Source organism: Lissotriton helveticus, chromosome 2_1 (assembly GCF_964261635.1).
Source record: "Lissotriton helveticus chromosome 2_1, aLisHel1.1, whole genome shotgun sequence".
Classification (NCBI taxonomy): Eukaryota; Metazoa; Chordata; class Amphibia; order Caudata; family Salamandridae; genus Lissotriton; species Lissotriton helveticus.
The window spans coordinates 1118184501-1118206627 of NC_136059.1; the positions used below are offsets into that span (position 1 = coordinate 1118184501).

General features: G+C 43.0%; 1 protein-coding gene and 1 long non-coding RNA gene across 2 annotated transcripts in view; one reads left to right on the plus strand and one right to left on the minus strand.

The window, feature by feature from the left end:
- The window catches only part of SEC24D (SEC24 homolog D, COPII component), a 425192-nt gene extending 412810 nt beyond the window's left edge, over window positions 1-12382 (plus strand). Inside the window, exons 21-23 of the mRNA XM_078675943.1 lie at window positions 341-532; window positions 1751-1840; window positions 10037-12382. Of these exons, the coding sequence (XP_078532069.1) occupies window positions 341-532; window positions 1751-1840; window positions 10037-10177 (423 nt within the window). The 3' untranslated portion in view covers window positions 10178-12382. The remainder of the gene's footprint in view (window positions 1-340; window positions 533-1750; window positions 1841-10036) is intronic.
- LOC144818475 (uncharacterized) overlaps window positions 10037-22127 on the minus strand; it is a 138050-nt gene continuing 125959 nt past the window's right edge. The window contains exon 3 of the long non-coding RNA XR_013607112.1: window positions 10037-10173. This is a non-coding gene — a long non-coding RNA (uncharacterized LOC144818475). The remainder of the gene's footprint in view (window positions 10174-22127) is intronic.

Below are 22127 nucleotides of genomic sequence, written 5' to 3' on the forward strand. Positions count from 1 at the left end.
AGCTAGTGTTGATCACAATGCCCTTTATCAATCCTCAATTTAGCAGTTGTGTGAGCTGAACAGAATTCCATTGTCTACAAATCATAACACTAGTCCTAATGAGCGGGAAGTGGACACAGGCGTAGGACAAACATGCAAGTTATTATTTGAATAAATACTTCTGAAGCAAATTATTCCATAGAGAATTGCCCACTGTATTTCTTTTTATGTTTTCGTGTTTCCATTACTCCAGTGCAAAATGAAAATCTGTGTCATTTTTAAAGGGGTGGTGTGCAGTTGTCTAGTAAAACAGATGCACCATGGAACTGACAGAGTAAAACTTGTCTGTGTTTTACCCTAGCACAATATGGATGTAAATAGTGAAGCAGTGCCATCTGCTGTCCGCTGCTCAGAAGACCGTTTATCTGAAGGAGGGGTATTCTTATTGGCCAACGGTCTGAACCTGTTCCTGTGGTTGGGAGTAAGCTCTCCCCCGGAAGTGATTCAAGGGATTTTTAATGTGCCATCCTTCGCACACATTAGTCCTGAGGCGGTAAGTAACTTTTAAGTTGGTTCACAAACCCCTGTTTGAGAGTTGCATCTTATTTGATTTCATATTTACGCCTCTGCCAAAAGCAATGCAATGTGGGCCTTTTACTGGTGTTCACCATTCACAGCTCCATCTCAACAATGTGAGCCAGTAACACACGTGTTATCAGACCTCGCAACTGATCAGCCTTTTACGGGTTACACGCTTAGGTGTGTGGCGGTGGTGGTGTCTCCCACCTGCCCGCAAGCCTTACTCGCTGCTTCACCCGCCTTATGCGCCCTGTTTCTACGTGCTAAAGTCTCTCACTGCAGTTCTGATGTTCTGACTTCGCTCATGGATACACAACCTGCTGACAGGACATTTTACAGCCCCAAGATAAGTGCAGCAGCCAGAGTCCATGGATGAAAATAGTGTTACTTTGAAAAGCTTGGCCTCGCACATATAGGCAAGCAGGCAACCTCAGTACAAAAACTCTTTAGCAAAGCCTGGTGTGTGTTGAAAGAGCTTTAAGCATCCACATAAAGGTAAAATAATTAAAATTTGTGGTTTGAGAAATCATGACTGTCCCTCCTAAAATAAGTGTTGGCAAGGCTGAGAGAAAGTCATGAAATCTTTCTTGCAAAGGTGATGCAAAATGTTTAGGGGTCTATATTATCATCCTGTAATTATAATACTGTTTAAGCTTCTGAAGAACGTAATACAAAAAAGACCTTGCTAGAAGACATTTCAGGGCAGATTATCACAACAAATGTATCTGATTGTATGTTTGCATCATGCTATATTACATATATTTCAAAGTGCTTATAACTGATTTGAAGTGCCTCCAGTTGTTGAAGGTGATGTAGATGCTGCAGCTCATAACTCTGTCACGCGGGTGCCTCTTTGGGATGGGAAGTTTCCCCTTCAATGCTTCAGGGTAGATAGTTTTATCTCCTATTTATTGTCAAGCACAAGCTCCACTGTAAGTGACTGCATAACGTCTGCCCTTTACTCTGAGGCTGGCACATCTTTGAGGTCTGTATGTGCACTTAGAATGTACTCTTCAAATGACACTCAACCACCCAAAGATGTGATTCTTAGATTTGCTTTTTGCAAATCTTTATGGATACTGTAAATCTGAACTATGTGTGGCAATGTCTCGACGAACTGGTCCCAAATTCCTCTGACAAATCTGGTACCCCTCCCCAATTCTAACCTTGGGTTTGTTTTTAATTCATGCAGGCATTTCTCCCTGATGTGGACAGTCCTTACTCCAAGAAGCTCAGATCTATAGTGGAGCGTATCCAGCTCAAGCAGCCATATTCTATGAAGGTAGGATCAAGAACAGAAAGACTGCATGAAAATATAGGAAGTGTCTCTCAGTGAATTCCATAATCAATCTCAATTCATTTTGCTTTGCGTAAGCACATATTTATTACAAGTTGGAAAAGTGGCACACAAAGCTGATGATAACATTTATGAAGAATATGTACTTCATTTTCAGCTTGAGCCTGCGACAGCGTACGGGCTTGCACTTGCAAGCCTTTTGTGCATAACAAGTGGCTTGCAACCCGCACATTGTTTATTTGATGTCTCTTAATTGGCCAGCACAGGCTAAGCATCACTACCTTTCGTTTCTGTGGAGAATGGACCAAGCACAGATTGATTCAACTTAATTAGTGCCTGCCTGCTGCTCACTCTGTGACTGAGGTACTACTTCTTCTTCCCACTCTACCGCTCCCCTTTCTTTCACTCCAAATGCCTCTCAGCTCTGCTCACTATGCTGCTAAGGTCTCCCTGGGAGAAACGTGCCTTTTTACGACTTTAATGGCTGCTTTTTTTCTGGGAATTCCACATTGCCACAGATGTCAATGTAAATTTAATTTGAAACTTTGCCGGCTGCAAGAATGCACCAGTCTGAGAGTACTACGTGCTGTTGGTCTGTGCAGCATGTTCTTTCTCCAAGTTTGCATGTTGCAGACGCCTACTGTTCTAGAGTAGGGTTGTCAGGCCATTCAGTGACCATCACACACTGCTTTTCCTGGGTTTTCATTTGTCAGATGAGTGCTGCCCGAGAGTAATAGTCCTTTGTTGCTTCGATTGAGCTAATCTTACTAGCATATATGACAGCAATGATCTCTAAATTGTGAATGCAGGACTAGCATCATGAAATTCGGCTGCATCCATGGAGAAGTGTGGCATCTTTCCGGGCCCCACCCTTTTAAAGGTTTATTTCTCCCGATTAATTATTAGTTGCTATGTCATCTTGTATCACGTGACACCCCAATCCTGTTTTTTTTCCAAGAGCAGCTTGCATGCTGGCATTTTGATACCCTTACAAGTGAAACTGTTTACACACAATGCACTGGTGTTGTAGGCTAAGGTAAAGGTGTCCAATGGCATGGGGCTACCGAGGGGCTGTGTTTAGTGTGTTTCCTCTCGCCAGTAGCCAAGTTTGCCTACTAGACGTAGTTGAAGTGCCTTAAACTGAGAAGGGTTTATTCCGTTTCTGTCTTGGACAGGCTTCTGGAACAAGATGTTCTTCAGACAGGCCTGTGTTCACCTTGTCCCATCTGAAGTGTCTATAAACATTATTATGTTTACATTGATGTGGCAGCACTGTGTTCCTTCACTTTGATGTCTCCGCTCTGTGTGGTTTATGACCGATGAACACACAACAATCCGGCCCTAGAAGGAAACCAGAAAAGCAAATCAAGTGTGAAAGTTGGATTATAGGCCTGGTGGTTACCATAGCACTCTGTACACAGGATAATGGGAGATTAAAGGTACCCAGAGTAAGGGGACAAGCAGCGCTTTGGTCTGAATTGGGAAGCATGCATTTGCTAGTAACTGCTAATTTGCCAATGCTGGGCGCGTCCTAGCACGTATTTCCCTTTATTTTAAGCCATGTTGCACATCAGTTTGCGCAGTTGTGCAACATGTCTAAAAAAAATAAACGGTGACAAAGCCAATAGATCTCGCATAAACAAGGCCTGTGGCCTTGCCAGTGCTTGTATAAGTAAATAGAGTAATAAGGTTGTTGCTCAATTTATGATGATGAAAGTATTTATTGAGAGCAAGCATTTGCCCAAAAGAGTATCTTGGTGCTCTGAGGATAAAACTGATTCTGTGTACTAAAGCCATGTTACCAAACGCCTATCTGCCAAAATAACCAAGTCTTGATGGGTTTACAATGGGGCATCAAGAGGGCTAAAGGGTAATGGTAACTCATTCCAAGGTTCAGCGCCTAAGTATGAGAATAAACAGCTGCCAGATCTCACTTTCCCTACCTAGGAAGCAGTGAAGGCTAAGTGAGAAAGACTAAGGAGCACCCCAAGGACAAAATGATTGAAACAGATTTGAGCCTAAAGTGGCCCCTTGTTGTGGAAGGCACAGTTTACTAGGCAGAACCTCTTGAAAAGAATGTGCTATGTTACAGGAGTCTGTGAAATGCTGCAATCAACGAAGTGTGAGCGTGGCAAGGAAGACCGAACCGGAGCCATACTGCTGCATTTTTAATCTTCTGCAATCTTATCAGGGAAAATCCAAAAGAACCGAGATGAAGCGAGTTGCAGTTGTCCAGGCGGAAAAGAATGAACCCCTCAACTATAACCTGCCTAGAGGCTTTGGGGATTTTTTTATTTTTTTATTTGTGTGAGAATGCAGAGGTATAAGAAACAAACTGATTGGTGAGGGATAAGGATTGGTCTAAATGGAAATCCAGATTACGAATGGCGGTAGCAGGGATGGTAGTTCACAGCTATCTGGTATACCAGGCAAAGGATTCTTCCCCTGCAATAAAAAACTCAGTCTTATCAGATTTGTGTTTGAGAGGTTTAGCCTTTATCCAAGCAATGATTTCCAATAAGCACAGATGGAAGAAGGGATGGGCTTACGAAGAGTCATCATCTAAGTGGATGATTGTGTAGCATCTGAATAGATAATGATAGATTATCCAAAGATCTTCATGAATTTGACCAGAGATATAGAAATTTAATAGGAAGCGACTTTAGAATAAACCTTACAGCATACCTTGCTCTACGTCTCTGACTTTAGAACAGAGAGGTGGAAGAGGAATGGCTTATTTCTTATCCTACAGATATGACGCAGTCCATCCATGAGTTTTGTCATTAATACCAATTTCATGGAGAGGGATCAGAAAAATTGAATGTGACCGCATATATTTGATATTTTATTTTATAAAGCGCAACATATTTCCAAAGTCGTCTTGGCGCTAGTGAGTTTAACCAAGGAAGATCACCTCCATTTGATGAATTGCATTTACAAGGAGAGTGGAAACAGCCATGTTTTGAGCTGTTTCTAAAATAGCATCAGGTTTGCCTGGGTTCTTAAGTGCCAGGTGAACAGGTTCCAACACTTTCAGGTTGAATATACAAAAAAAACCTCTGTCGCCCATGAAGCAGTGTGAAATATTTGTAACCTGACTTATATGACTGTTCCTGAGCGAAAGCTTCTTCCCGGGACATACTATAAAAATATGTTTTCATGGTATTCAGGTCAGATGCCATAAAGGGCTCAATGTGCTGTGCAGAATGCCTTAAACGCCACTCTCTCTTTTTTTTAGGGAGCCAGTGCAAATCCTCCAGGACCTTGGTGATTGAGTCAGATTTTTTTATATTGAGCAGACTAACAGCTGCATTCTGAGCTCTCTACAATTTCTTGAGAGAGCCCTGTTGCATGCCCAAATTCAGGGCATTGCAGTAATCCAGTCTTAATAGGACTAGAGCAATCACCAGTCTTTTGTAACTCTTTTTAGGATAAAAAGCGAGACTTTATTAAGGATTTTTAACTGGTAAACACAGATAGATGTAAGTTTATTTGATTGTTCCATAAAGGAGAGCCTGGAGTCAAAGATTATTCTGAGATATCTTAACTTATTAACTGGAATCGGGAGAGTTCCCAATGTCTGAGGCCATCAAGTATCGAGGTTTCCCTCCAAAAGAGAAGTACTTCGTTTTGTTCCGAATTCAGTTTGAGATAGTGGTTGTCCATCCAACTAACCACTGCTCGCATGCAACTTTTGAACCGTTGTGCCACCTCCTCAATGTTACTCGTGATGGACACGACAATTTGAGTCCTGAAGCCTAGATTTGGAGACAAATGTTCTAATCCTAATGATAAAAGGGACCATACAGGTGGTGAGTCTGGAGAAAAGGAACACATGATTTGACTCCATTTACATCTTAGTTCCTTTCAAGGGCTGAGTCTAACATCCATCCTCAACCTTTGCCGCTATAGACAGCAGTACAAGTTTAAGATGGTCCTGGGCCAAGTCTTGCTGGCTCTCAGTGGGAGGGATTTACTAATGTCCCTGGACCTCCTGGGAACCTATTTCCATCTAGCAGTCCTCCCACCCACAGACGCCACCTAAGGTTTAACATGGGCTTCCAGCACTGTCTGTTCACAGTCCTGCCTTTTGACCTGACACCAGCACTGAGCATTTCCAAGAAAGTGCTGGCGGTTGTGGTGGCTTCACAATGGAGGTCAGTAGGAGTCATATTTCTGTATTTGGATGACAACAGAGCGGTCTTTGATGCTGGCCAAGGAACATGTTGAGTGCACCATAACCAATACCGAGAAATCGCATCTTACACCCATACAGAGACTGATCTTTATAAGGGCAATAGTGGACATGATCTAAATAAAGACGTTTCCTCTTCCTCAGAGGATTGTGGATATTTGGGATAGGATTCTGATGTTTTTGACTTAGGCATTGATAGTGGTTCTGCAAGTCCTATGCCTCATGGACATGGTGGCCTTGTAACCAATGGCAGATGAGAACCTTTCGGTGGTGCCTTTAAAAGCAATGGCTCCAGCACCAAGAGAGCTTCTTGACTCCGGTGCTCATCTTCAAGTCACTTTATCCAGATCCGCACTGATTTGTCCCTCCAAACTGTTGGATAGTCACTTCCATCCTCTGCTGGTGCAGGCTATAGTGGTCACAAATACATACTTGCCGGGGAACCTGTGTTGCATGATGGCATGGGGCATTTAGACTGCATCAGAGCAGCTCCTGCGCATAAACATGTTGGAGCAGTGGACGGTGCACCTTGCTAAGAAGGCCTTCCTACCTCCCATTTTAGGGAGCGCCATTCAGAAGCTGCTGTATGTCAAGACCACCATATATTCTATCATTGGGCCTATGTTGTAACACCATTCACCTGTGGCAGTGGGTGCAGCAACAGGGAATGTTCCTGCTAGCGGCTCAGACACACTGCCTCCTCTCATTGGATGGCCACAATTGCGAACACCACCTTGAAGTGACAAAGGTGTTCTCCTACAGATATGGGTGTCCATACTTGGATCTCGTCATGGCATGCAACAGGGAGTGACTCGTTTTGTGCCATACACTCCCCACTAAGTCGTTCCCTCAAGAATATCTTCAGGTTCAACTGGTCATAGGGTCTGCTGTACATGTTTCCGCTGATTCCTCCTTTGTGACCAGCCACACCGTGTTAGATTTCCCCTAGAGGTGTGTTTTCTAAAAAGTTTATTTGTTTCCTTCCACTCCATTCATTATTCTCTAATGGGATTTACTTTTTTGATGCCATGCCTATTTGAACTAATGCATAATTGTCAGGTTTTAAATCTCGTTCTAAAGACAGCATTGTTAGTAGCAATCATATAAATAAGACTATTGAGTCTGAGAACTTCAGGATCTCTGTGTGTCAATGTGTCATGCCTTTCTACTCCGATATTGTGATCCTTCATGTCTTCCCAGTCCTCCCACATCTATTACTAAAATCCAGTTTGAGGCAGCCACTGTACCCACAACTAACCCAGAGAGAGACGCCTGTTAGAATGAATGCAGGGTTTTCCGGCAACCAGACAGTGGATACACAAGAATTGTTTTGGCTTCCTGTTTCCTTCCTTTCAAGAGTGTCCCAAGTGCTATATGTACATCCCATTATACTTGTCAAAGAGGATTTGACACTCCAGCAGGATTTGACACTAATGTCAAAAGGGATGGCAACAGTCCACACTCTGTATATTCTGTGAGGTTCCGAGGAGTCATCTCTTCCCAATCTGGTCGACCTGTCACTCACAGTGCCTTATTGTGTAGATCCTATGAGGAATTACACCTCATTCACACCTATTCAAATGCTAATCACTGGCTAGGGGACTTTGGCCAGGAAGTGCAGAATAACCTCCAGGAACTCCAGACTGGAAAAAGGTAACTTTCTAAAAGATGTTTTTCCTTGATATTTGTTCAAATCCATCCTCATGATTGAATCGATTTTTTAATAAACTAATAAAATTGTTGTTTAATTATTTTTCTAGCTAGTCCCATTTTTGAGATACAGTATTAGAACTGTAATCTGCACTCTGGTTTTCTACATAGGACAGCTAGATCTGCCACAGTGAAAAATAGCATGTGGTTGTTAGTCAATGTAATGACATGTAAACTTAACATTTCTACTTGCCCTACTTTTAAATATCATGCACCTTGACTTGTGGACTACAAGGCCTACGTAGGGATGACTTAATATTTAAAAGGAAGGGTTTTTTTTACCTCTTGCCACAATGATGTGCCCGGCTACATGTACGAATTAACGGCTATGAGCTGTGTTGTGTCTATATGAATGCACCTTACCTGTTTATCTCATTGACAAAACCTGAAAATAAAGTTTTTAAAAAAAGAAGGTTTTTTTTACCTGTGAAATGGTTTATTTCTATTGACAGGTCAAGGGTGTGTTTTGAACTGTTACAGTCCGGCTACAATGGTAGGCCTTGGCTCTGCCACTATAGTGATAGCATACCAGGTGCTGCAGCCTACAAGTGGCATTTAATTTCCAGGGCTTTGGTATACATCTTGTGCTAGATTCTCTGGACTAATAGCCAAGATAAATATACTAATTCGGAGTATGCCAATTGAACCATGTTTAAAGAGGGAGTACAGGCCCTTTACTACTGGTTAGCAGGGATAAGATGCACATAGGTCTAATGCCAGCAAAAATATAGGGTTCAGCAAAAGGCACAAAACATGGGGTGACCATGCAGAGAAGGGGGATTTCCTACAAAAATGGCCAAAGGCACCAATCCTCATTGGGACATCCTCGGCATCAAGATCTGCAATGCTTTGGCTAGCAAAGACCCTTTAAGTGCATTTGTGCCTACATCACTACATTCATTGCTGCCTCCAATGTGCTTTCCAGAGGTATTCCTGCTGCTGACATCTGTCGGGCAGCCATGTGGTGATCACTGCATACTTTTGCTAAATTGCTACCTCACTGCTCGGGCTCATGAGGACTAGGCTGGATTGCATGACCTCCGTGGTTAGTCTGTACTACTCTGTCCCACCTCGCGGAGATGTATCGCTTTAGATCTAATTCTTAATGAGAGGAACGTGTGGGAAGGTGTATCCATTAGAAGAAAAGGTAATTTGCCTTTGGTCATGATGTTGCTGCTGCATACATAATCTTCCTACACATTCCTCACCACCCCCTCCTCACTGATGAATTCGTACTATGAATGATATCCCAAGGTATGCAAACATGTAAAGTTCTGTAGTTGTTGCTTTCTCATTTCCTCTCTGCAACATCTCAGACGGGATGCTGGAAAAGTTCCAAGAGCTGATGTTAGCATATTGTTTAGTGTCTATTGTCCTATGATGTTGTCATGCGCTGTAGCTGGAGTCATGACTGAAGCAACAAAGCGCCACCTGCCAGCTATTGCCGGGGAAAGGTTTTGATACCATTCTAATGACTGGAGTGATATTCTTAAGGTTAGGAATCTACAGGAAGATTTTGCATCAGCTAGAAATATTAACTGAGGTAAGTGCGTTTTTCCTCCATACAACTGCAGACCGCATATTAACTGAGGTAAGTACGTTTTTCCTCCATCCAACTACAAACCCCTCTTCCACACTGTAGTTCTTTCCTAATATCCACTAATTCCTTCCTTTCAACAAGCTCCTCACTCCCTATTGAACAGGAAGTACCATTGCCCATCTTTGTTGGCCCTACCCTCTCCACAGTGATCACCCTCACTCACATCTCTAACTTCATCAGCTTTGATTATCCCGGTCAACTGTTAGTCACGCTCATCCTCCTTAACCACCATATGCCCTCCTAACCAAAATAATGAACCCTACCCCGCACCTTCCCTGTACCTAAGTAGCATGGTCCACTGGAACTTAGAGCTTGGGGCTATTTCCCCCCTTAGTACCTTCAAGACTGCCTTAATAAACCTCTTGGTTCAAGAGTACCACCAAAATGCTCTAAACGTTGCATTGTTCGGGACACTTGGCCGTTCAGTCCATGACAATTGGGTGCAAAAGTGTAAATATTTACAATGCTTCTCTCTTTCACTGTAAATCTTTCCCTGCAGTGGTGCTTGTCAGCCCACAGTTCTCAATCCTATGGCTTTGTTGTCCATTTTACTCATCACAACATAATGTTGCCTATTTACAGAGGTTGTTCTTTCCTACAATGTTTCCGTTACAAATGCTATGGCTCACTCTAAAAAAATAGGAAAATTAATAAACTTTACACACCTCTCTTGCAGCTCCTGATTGTGAAGCAGAGGGACAAACCAGAGATGATCTTCCGACAGTTCCTGGTGGAAGACAAGGGCATGCATGGAGGAGCCTCCTACATGGATTTCCTGTGCTGCGTGCATAAAGAGATCCGTCAGCTTCTCACCTAAGTAGAGAAGGAAAGACATTCCATGTTAAACATCTTCTGACATCTCTGAGGAATCGTCAAGGGGCACATCCACCTACAGGGGTTGTCATGGGAGCCTTTTGTGCGATCATGTGCCTCTTTGCAGTTTCTTATTTTTTATGCCTTACCATTTATTCCAGGAATAATTAGTTTACTCATCAATATCTGCAAAATGATGTGCTCAGGTACCAATCTTACAGGGTTGGAAGAGGTGTCTGTTTATGATACATTATATGGCTGGCTATTCGTACATTGACTGATATTATATGCAAAATACAAACATTCTTTCAGAAAGTTTACACACCCTATGTTATCCTTGATAGTCCTTTTTGATTCAAGTTGTGGATACTTTAGCTAGTAAAAGAGAGAATACTTTATGAAACTGAGAAATAACATAGTTTTATAATGTAACCATTTTTTAAAAATATGTCTTAATAAGTATATTGTATCTGCCAAAGGAAACCACAAGTAACAAAAATGTACATTATAATGCCTAAGGCACCTATCCTTTATACCAGTTACTGCCGATTGCATTGGCACATCTCCATTTTATTTTAATTTTAATTTTCTGGCATTATGTAATTTTAGCAGCAATCACTCTACATTGTTTTTCATCATTAGTATATTATGGTCATTATGTACATTGTAGGTATCAATTGACATGGTAATAGATGTTCATTTCATTGAGCAGCCTATCTTATTGTCTAAAGCTAGAGTGAGCAGCAAGGTGCTGCTTAATAAACAACAGTAGATAGACAAAGTGAGAGTATGTGGGATGGGAGTGAAGATTGCAGGCATCGTTAGCCACATGTAAAGCTGGACTACGTCTCTCACAAAGGCACTTTAACGGAATCAGTGGGAGGATGTTGATAGCATATGCTATTGAATGTTGGGATCTGAGCAGAATAGCTGCTTTGAAACTGTGTGTTTGTTAACTGTCTGTGTTGGCAACATTGCCAGAAAGATATGGGGCTTTTGCTACCCCAAATGAGGTGTTCTGCCCGTTCTGTTACTCTGCCTGATGGCAGACTGGAAATTTTAGGATTTCTGGACTTCCCCATGACAACTGCGCTTTTTAGTTGTAAGCTGTAGCTTGGACTGAGGCTCCCATCAAATTAGGAGATGGGGTTACCATGTTCATGCCAGGATGAATGCCACCATACAGAACGCTACATGCTTTGCCTTGAGAAAGGTTCTTAATTCTGAAGTCCACACCAGTTTCCACTTCGGATGATGATCTTGAGTTGCAACTGGTGGATGCAAAATATGGATCTCCTGATTTCTGACAAGGGGCAGGTTTGTGTCGATTCTTGTGGTTTTTAAACAGGCTGCAGTTGTTCCTCCATATTAGGATTATTATTTTGGCAGTGTGCCCGTTATTTATTTCCAAATGTTGTTTCTCTTACCCTGTATGTTAAATGGCTTGATTGGGCTGATTGTAATTCAATATCATGTTTATTTTGGTGACTTTGTGTACCTTGGTGTTGACTGTCTCGCACCGATGCGACACATGAATGCGAGCAGCCGTCCCTTTCATACAAAAATATTCTCTAGACATCCAGTGACCATTCTTGTGATCTATTTTATCGCGTAGAGAGGGTGTCTGAGAATCTCTCCTGCTAGGATTGAGTGTGAAATGGATAAAGAAAACCCGCAGTGTCCGGTTTGCCAGTGCCAAAACAGAATCTTCCAGGCAGAAACCTAACGTTTGCTAAATAGTTCTACATAACGTTGTATACGCTCAGCTTATAAATGGACAACCACCGCAAATGATAGATTTTCTGTGTTTTGGGATTGGAAAGTTAAAGGTAGGGGGTTCACCCACATGCGTTAAGTTACCCTCAATAGCGGTACTTCATCAGGAATGTGGTAAAAAAGAGAAAAGACAGCAGAAATGTTTAAAAATGGAGGCGTGTGGAGGATGCAAGCACTAGGAAGCTATGGTAAGAACTAGGCTTTCTGATACCAATTTTAGCGTTCTTACAGGTTTTGTGAAGTTAATAAAATGCTTCTTCCTATAACCCGTCCTGAGTTTGTCGTCCTCTTCGGCATCTGCCCTTTAAATGTTCTTGTTGGCTGGGGCTGGCCATAGGACAAAAAAGACCAATCTATCATGTACTGTCATGAATTACACCAGCAGTTTCTTGTACCATGTAAATAAATGCAGAATAAATCAAATTTAATTATTGGTGTACTGTGTCTCTTGCGGTTATTAAAGTCATTTTTACATTTATTCAGTGTAATGGTTTTGGTACAGTGAGTGCAACAAAACTAGTTTTATTTTCTATCCTCTACTTAATCAGCTAATTAAATATTTGCCAACTGCCCCTACAAATACAATGGCGTCTACGCACCCAATCATTTTTAAGTACATAAAGTAGTACTCCAGTAGTACTACCTTACGTACTTCTAAATGCTATTCACTAAAATCTGGGGGCAGATCTCTGCCTTTTCTCTCTTATATGTGCAGAAAGTCTCTGCCATGTTTGCTGACAATTCTGCACGTCTAAATCTATATTTTTGATGTAAATGTGGGAGGGGCAAGGAAAAGTGGTTAAAAATGGGTTAATATCTACTACTAACCTTAAGGAGCTGGGAGAAAAATAAAGAGTGGCACAAGGAGACGCATTGAAATGCAAAACATACCTACTGAAGAGTAAGCTAGTTGCTAATCACTAAACGTACACCCACATCTATCAAGTAGTATGACAACTTAAACACTCTAAAGTCGCACACCACACATGACAATTCCCTGTTAACTGCAGACCTATCAGAAATCAGCGAAGGGGGAAAATAACACATAGTGTACAGGGGAAAAAGGTAAAAAAAAAAAAAAATCATTACAGAAGATGATCGGCTGACACCAACTGTACTCTTTAAATAGTTTAGATTATTCAATAAATGTTTCTGCAGTTGGGACTCGTGGTAAATTTAAGCAAAGAGAGCATATTAGTGTCCTACGACTAAGACTATGAGAAAGGAAGTAGACGACTTTCAGTTTGTAACCAGAATGTCAACATTTCAGCCACGGGAACCAAGATGGGAAAGGCTGAAAATGTCAGATAGAAAGAAGCACTTTGTATGCCCTTGCTAGCATGAATGGAAAAGCACTACTGAAGCAACCACTCTTTTTGTACTGTTTTGCTACAGAATTTTAATAGACATGAGACAATTTACTTCCAGTCCTTTTCTGGTTCAGGGCATTCTGAATACCCATAAACTCCCCATCTTCATCTCTATCATCTAGCATTCTCGGTGGGTAAGGGAGGGACGTGCATTTGCCTCTGGTAAGATGTGAGATGCAGACAATACAGAATCGGGCAAGAACGTAAATCAGCGCAATGAGGACAAAAATGATGAATGGATATTTAAGGATCCTCATTCCCTAACCGCAAACAATTCCTTCTAACCAATACCAAATATCACCGCCACCTAGAGATTGTACTCCATTAACACGTTCGCAAATAAGATACGATTGCTCATGTATGCCTATGGAAATGTTTTGAACAAATGTGCCGCATTCAGTAGCTATGGTAGCACAAACTCCACACTTGGCAGCCACAACAAAATTGAGAGGCATTCTGTTTTGCAAAATCACAGTTGGTGAGGCTTTGAAAGGGTCAGAAATCAAACACAATCACAGTTGAGTCTGTTACCTCCTCTGATACGTTGGCTATTTGTTTTATTTCATAGACAGCCCCACTCTGTATCTAGGGAACAGAATAGCAAAGAATAAAGCAGTCTCCGAGATGGCTGTCGTTAATCTTGTGCTCAAAGGAGACGGCCATGATTTAGAGTACCTAATGGCGGGTCTTGGGTAGGCAATGAAACCGTATCTGGACCGGTCCTTAGGGAGCCAAAGATAGGATCAATTTCCACCTACATAGAAGGTTGCAGGCTGATCATCAGCATCACTGCAAATGAACAAGACTCTTAGGGAAAGTTCAACATATGAGTATTCGAAAGAAAATGTAATGATTGGAGAAATAGAATCATCTCACTATGTCCCATAATAGTGCTTCTAGTTCCGATCTCAGGCAGTCCACGGTGGTATCTGCACAGTGGACAGCAAGGGGGCAAAACCCACTGATGAGGCATGTGCAGTCATCTATTCGAACGTGGACGGGAGAAGCAAAACACCTCGCATGGACATACATCCCTCACCTGTACTGTTGAAAAATATTTAGGAGTGGTGGTGATCTCCAGAGATAGGGTGAAGACGCTACGGGCGACCTCCGGGCAACGCGGCCCCATACCAATCATGGAGGCTACAGGCCACTTCCTTGTTGGATGATAGCTTTCGCGAAGAGATGGGGCAGGAAATATGTGACTTTTTCCCCAGAAATGTAGATACTGTCCCAACCTTAGCCTGTGTCTGGGAAGCTTTCAAAGTTACTATACGGGGATTATGTATCCAAAAGGAAGGGGGATCCTTCGAGACATAAGGGGATCAGAAATTGGAACAAACCATCAAGGAAACAGAGGCCCATATCACATATGCCCTGAAGGCCCAGAGGCAGGCACAAATCAGGGAGTTAACGGCAGAGTATTTAGCCAAGGCGGAACGAGAATCTTCTTTCGCTCCAAATACAACCGTGCTCATGGTAAGGGGAACGACCTGGGAAAGCACTGGCTGAGTTGACGCAAACTCCCAGGTTCTCCAATAAAATTTTCGGGGGTGGTAGATGCAGCAGGCACATTGCAAACAGATTCTAGAGCCATACTTGACACTTTCACAGAATACAGTTCACACCTCTGACACACGCAGAATTTGCCAAATCGAAGTGCCACCCTACTTCGAAGACATTGCCCTAGGCTGGCTTAGTGATACCCACAGGAAGTTCCTATCAGCGGACATTGAGGAGGAAGAACTCCGCACAGCCATAATGCAATTAGAGTCTGGCAAGGTCTCAGGCACTGATGGGCTGCCAGACAAATTCTACAAGTTAAGTTGACTGTTAGTTCCTATCTTGAAAAAGGTCCACGAGGAAGCAAAGCAAAAGGGCACTCTCCTATTGACTATGCGACAAGCGATGATCATTTCGATCCTCAAGCCGGGTAAGGATGCTACTGCATGCAAGACTTACATACCCCTGTCCTTAATAAATTGCAATGCTAAAATACTATCTAAAGTATTAGCCAATAGGCTAAGCTTACTGATGGATGGACTGCTTCTGCCTGACCAGGCGGGCTTCCTACCTAGGAGATCCACTTCTCATAATTTGGGAACTATATCCTCATTGTTGCAGGATATTGATCCTGAATTAGCAGCAGTGGCGGTCTTTTTAGATGCCACTAAAGCCTTTAATTAGCTAGAGTGGGATTATATGTTCGCTGTATTGCACAGAATGGGATTTCCATCTCCCTTCTTATCCTGGATTGCATTACTTAACTGCCAGCCCTGAGCCACAGAACAGATCAATGGACAATATTCCAACCCTTTGCCCATATCGCGAGGCACCCTGCAGGGATGCCCCCTCTCACCCGTGCTATTTGCTTTAGCAATTAGGCCGTTAGCGGCTAAGCTCCGTAACACCATAGAGAATATGCAATACGTTACCCCTCCTGGCATATATTAGTGTCATTATACGCCGACGATATCACTTTCTACATTTGTAATCCACAAGCCAGCTTGAACCCCATTGTTAGGGAATTCATTTGCTTTGGTGAAAAGTCAGGCGTAAACATTAACTGGAGCAAATCACAAGTATTCCCTCTCATCCCCAACACCCCTGAATTCCCCCTAGACTATCCATTAATGTGGTGCGCTTCAGAGATAAAATATATAGGAGTGGTGGTGATCTCCAGAGATAGGGTGGAGACACTACGGGCGAACTACGGCACCGCCATTACTACGATTACAAACTCGATAGCTCACTGGATCTTGCTGCCATTATCACTGGCAGGGAGGATCTCATTAAGGAAAATGGTAATCTTGCCTAAATTACTCTCTTTATTCCTCAACATACCATATCACCTTTGCCGCCCTTTTTTCAACACACTTCAAACTCAGCTCGTCAAGCAGGCATGGAGAGGCAGGCTGTGGTAAATAAATAAATAATACCTCTATTTTTGACTAGATATAACAATAACAGATAGCTCAATAAATAAGAGTCAAGATTCGAGGTAGTAGGAGTTTGCAGGTTTAATACAGCATAAAGGACAGGAACAGGACAACCTGCACGGGCAAGATCTGGGATGGCTAGCAACTTTTAATAACCGTGCACAAGCATATATAGTTAAACAAAATACATTACAGTACATACAGTAGGCATAACAGTGGGTGGGGCCTGTAACAGTCGCGAGAGATAAGGCAGAAAGGAGGTGTAACAAGAGGCGTGAACTGGGCGTATACATAGACATGTGATGTAAACGTAACGGAATATGTCACAAATGGGGCGGAAACATGGAGGGGGCTACCTAAGGAGCCGGGACCTCTAACCTAGTGGTGCGCGCAAGCTGGCAATGACGTGTAACTAGGGAGAAGCTGGGGGCTATGACTTCTGAGCTAGAAGGAGAGACGAAAGTCTGGAGAGTCAGAGCGACATGTACCTAAACACTATCTAGTATCTGATGTTTAGAGAACATGTTGATGGAATCCAAAAGTTATCAGGGCAAAGGCTAACAGACACTAAGACTGGTGCATGCATTATTCTACATGTAGTGTGTGTTGAGGAATATTAAATGATCATTATTACAGTATTTCTCTTACATGGAGACGTAAAGGCTAGACGATGACTGAAACTATTGATGCGATTCAGTAGCTTAGGAATGCAGAGAAGGAGAGCTGGACTGATAACTGGAAACATAACATACTCTTGGCAGACTGGCAGGCAGAGCCAGGCCGAGCCGGGCACTGTGAGGCAGGAAGTAAGTGAAGGGTCAGGGATACAGGTGGGGGCTGTATCGCTCCTCGGAGAGGGTTCAGGAGACAGGAGCTGAATCTGAGTCCGGGCCCTTTTGAGGCCTAGAAACAGGGACTTTACAATGAAATAACGTGCACACTGAGAAACGTGGCAACGTAGCTTTACATAGGCCTAATACTCGTAGCTTTCACGAGAACTGGAAACTGGCATACTAGAGATGGACACAACTGTAATTGCGTCTTTAATCGATCATGGGGAATACATATGCATATTAATCATGCACATACAACATAAGATGGGGGACACGTAGGGACACAGAACATGGCAAAATGTACTTTTCCACATTCCCTCCTTGTCACTGCGTTTCCATCAAGAAACATCAATATTCATGATACCATCTATCATTTCATACAGTATCATTTGCTCGTCTCGAATTTTCTTGGAACGGGATCTAGGACGGGACTTGGGACTAGGAATACAAGAGGTAGCACAAATGCCGCAAATCGCAGGGCCACATTGTATACAGAGGCAGCAACTGAATATGATCGCTACTGCAATACCTAGTAATGACAATATTTTCCATCCCCAGGCAGAAATAATACTCCAAAACCAACCGGACCATGTCCAGGTGCCTGGATCCTGGTGTAACTGATGGGCAATTTTATGAAGTCTGGTTATAGCTGAATAAACAGACGGCGCGTTATTTGGAATGAAAATGCAGCAACTAGATCCGATGACTCTACATGCTCCTCCTCTATCGGCCAGTATGACGTCAAGAACGAGACGATTTTGGAGCACGACAAATCTCATAGCAGATTGCTCTTCGGTTAAGTTACCTAGGGCGGAAGCAGTCTCATTCACTACTGCTTCAAGGGTTCTGGTTAATCTACGTATTAACTTACTATTCTGGATAGGTCCTATAAAGAAAAAGAATCCTTTATTGAAATCTGTATACTGTTCTAGAGCAGTTTCAGTTTGATCGACAATCGGGGACTCAATCTCCCTTCTATGTCTAATGTGTACTAGATGTGTGTTTCTATGATAATCAGACGGGGCTAGGAAAACTGGTGGCAGTAGGAAGGCAATGTAACAGGTTCCCTCCCAATCGAGGGGCAGACGAACATATGCGGTCTGACCACAAACAAAATAAGAATGACGTGAAGCTTTAAAAATAGATTTCCCACTGTCACTATACTTGACAATAGTAGTACAATCACTATGTCCTACATGTACGGAACCATTATTTCTGACACATAATTCGCCTTTGACTGGTAATACTGAAATAGCAGGTAAGTCTGGAGTAGGATCAGACTGAACATTCAGGACCATGAAATTCGAAGAATAATTACCCAAATTATAAACTTCATTTTCTAGATCTAACCCTGTTCTGTGGGGAAGACCTTGCTTGTCTGGAAAACATGTACTGTTCAGAAGGGACATATCAGTTGAGGATGACGTTAACATGGACCAGGCTCCACATGAGCCATTATGTGAAAACGGATAAGGAAAGAGTGGCAGAACTCCCTTCGGTGTCTGGAAAGGGGGGAGTCGACCACACACCCAACAATTAGTGGCATTGCTGGTCTGGTGTGAATAATGTAACATACGGATAAATGAATTGTTGCGCATAGCAAGACGATAGGATAGTTCGTGAGGAGGCAGATCACTAAACGTGTGCTCTACTGTAGCATTAGAAGACTTATTTACATGAGAAATTGGAAAACATAAATGAAATGCATAACTCGTGCAGGTAACCATCAGGCTGAGAAACAATATAAAACTTAGAAAAACGATACATCGGATAGAGTTTTGACTAACTCTCTCACTATGGGGGTCTATTTCATACATGTCAGATACCTGTCTAACCGTTTCACCTAGGGGAGGACTTAGACAATTAAACTGGCTGACTTATTTTACTAGACCGTAGCTTACTTTTATACTCCTGCTGCGGAGTTTTCTCTAACAGGGAGGGCTTGATATCAATGTCATTGGCGGGACAGTCCTTAAGAATAGTATCTGTAGAAGTGTTATTTAAAGTTTTAGGTCTTAGTCCGTGAAATTTCTTGACGTGAGACAGATGCACCCAGCCTTTCCTGCCTTCCAACTTCACGGCTGTGCGGGTGGTTAGAAGGACTAACTTCGGCTCCTTCCAGCGAGGCTCCAGCGGACTTGAACGATCGAAATTCCGGACAAGCACTAGACTTCCTGGAACGATTTCATGCGGTTTCACCTCGGTATTGTCTGGAAATGCGGCGGCAACCTGTGAACGACAAGAGTGTAGGGCAGACATCAAGGAAGCTAGGTAATCTGTCAGCATATTACTGGAAACATCTGTAATACTTCGGGGTCTAGGTGTACCCCACATATTCGGGTGACGGCCGAATACGACCTCATAAGGGGACAGACCTGATCTGGAATGTGCGATCATGCGCATATAAAATAGGGCGACTGGCAGAGCTACTAGCCAGTCTACACCTTTCTCTTTACAAACTTTGGCGATACGGATTTTTAGGGTCTGGTTATGTCTCTCTACGAGACCGGCTGCTTCTGGATGGCGTACACAATGGAACTTCCACTGGTACCCTAGTAAAAGGGAAACATGCTTCATGAGTTCAGATGAGAATGGCTGGCCGTTATCAGAATACACGACCCTAGGGAGTCCATAACGGGGGAAGAATTCACGAACCAGCTGCTTGGCAGTGGTCGCGGCAGTATAATCTGGGACTGGATATGCTTCTGTCCACCTGGACAAAGCGCATACAACTACAAGGACATACTTGAAACCTCGACATCGCTCCATCTGAATATAATCCATCTGGAGGACTTCAAAAGGGTGGTCAGGGGGTTGGAACCCACCTTGTTCCACCGGGACACTTTTACCTGGATTGAACTGACAACATATCATACAGGTACGGACTTTCTGCTTGGCTGCAGCTCGTAAATGCTTGTTAAACCAGGTGTTCTGGATACTGTCTATCATGGCTTTTTCTCCTAAATGTGCAGGACTATGTGCGGTATTAATAATGACTTGAACCATTGAGTCGGGGAGAAACCATGTGGCTTTTCCCTTCGTCACCCATCCCTGGTCTGTCTGGACCCCTCCTTGTTCGGACCATTTCTTGATTTCTTCGGGAGTAGCATGTAACTGGATATCTATGACATCCTGAGTAGGGTCCTTAACTGTCATACAAGTAGTCTGTTCTAGAGTGGATGTCGGTGTCTTGTTAACTGGTGTCTTGTTAACTGGTATGTCTGGTGTCTGTGCTGTAAGCTTGGCTGTTCGATCTGCTAGATCATTACCTTGGGAAATAATGTCAGTGACTTTCGTATGTGCTTTGCACTTCATGATAGCGATAGATGTCGGTAAATGTATTGCATCTAACAGAGCTTGAATAAGGAAACCATGCTGAATCTTGCTTCCATGAGAAGTCATGAAACCTCTCTCCTGCCAGAGCACTCCGAAGTCGTGTACGACTCCGAATGCGTAGCGTGAATCTGTGTAAATATTAACTTTCAGGTTCTTGGCACGTATGCAGGCTTGTGTCAGAGCAACTAGCTCTGCTGCCTGAGCAGACAGGGTGTCAATACGGTGTGTTTCAATAACTTCAGTGTCAGTAGTCACTGCATACGCGGCTACTAGTTCTCCTGTACTCGTTCTCATACATGAACCATCCACATAAAGTGTCAGGTCTGGATCTGGTAATGGAATATCTGTCAGATCTTGTCTTGGCTTAGTCATAGTGTTAACAACTTCCACACAGTCATGTGTGGCAGGATTTGAAGTAACTGACGGTAACAGTGTAGCAGGATTTAGAACGTTGCAGCGTCTGATTTCTATGTGTGGCTGGAACAGTGTCAGTTCATAACCTGTCAAACGTGCAATTGTCAAGTGCTGGGTCTGTGTTCGGTTTAAAGAACTTCCACGGAGTGTGGAACTTGTACTGTCAGGGAGTGTCCCAATACTATGGAATCACTTTGTCTGATAGCTAGTGCTGTGGCTGCAACTGACTTGAGGCACGCAGGCAGAGCCTGGGCTACTGGGTCTAGTGTGCTCGAAAAATAAGCACAGGGCTTGTATTGTCCTGCTTGATCTTGTGTAAGAACAGATAATGCTGTACCATCACGTTCTGTGACAAAAAGTGTAAAAGGCTTATTGTAGTTCGGTGTAGCTAGGACAGGAGCTTGGCATAAGGCTTTCTTTAACTCATTGAAACTAAGTGTATGTTCAGATGTCCAAGGGAGAACAGTCGATACGGCTGCCTCCTTTGTCGTTAACTGTATCAGTGGTTTGGCTAGAAATGCATACTGAGGAATCCATTGTCGGCAATAAGAAGTGAGGCCGATAAAAGCACGTACCTCCTTCTGTGTCTTGGGCTGAGGGAGACTCGCTATTAACTGGATACGGTCAGGTGTCAACTGCCTACCCCACTTGGATAGTAAGTGGCCTAAGTAGATCACTTGCTGGACACAGAATTGAAGCTTTGAAGGGGACACCTTGTGCCCCATCTCGGCTAGGAAATACAGAACTGTGAGTGACGCTCGCTCGCAAGTACGTTCAGAACGGGCTGTGATCAGTAGATCATCGACATATTGGAGCAGGGCAGTGTCAGTTGGCATGTGAATATTGTCTAGTTGTCTCTTAAGTGCTTGACTGTAAATGCTAGGACTTTCTGTGAAACCTTGAGGAGCTCGTGTGAATTTATAGCTCCTTCCATTAAAACAAAAACCGAAAAGGTACTGGCTGTCTGGATGAATTGGAACACTGAAAAATGCGTTTTTGAGGTCTATGACTGTGAAAAATGTAGCCTCAGAATCAATGGCTGTCAATAGAGATGAGATATCTGGGACTACTGGATACTGGGGGATGATACATTTATTAAGTTCTCGAAGATCAATCACTAATCGATATACTGGAGGTGCATTTAGATCAGTACGTTTCATGACTGGAATGATAGGAGAATTACATACATTGGAGTCAGTTTCTACAACTACTCCTTGAGCCATAAGCTCGTCAATTTTGGATAAGGCTGCTACAGCCCCAGGTGGCAATCTGTACTGTCTGATTCG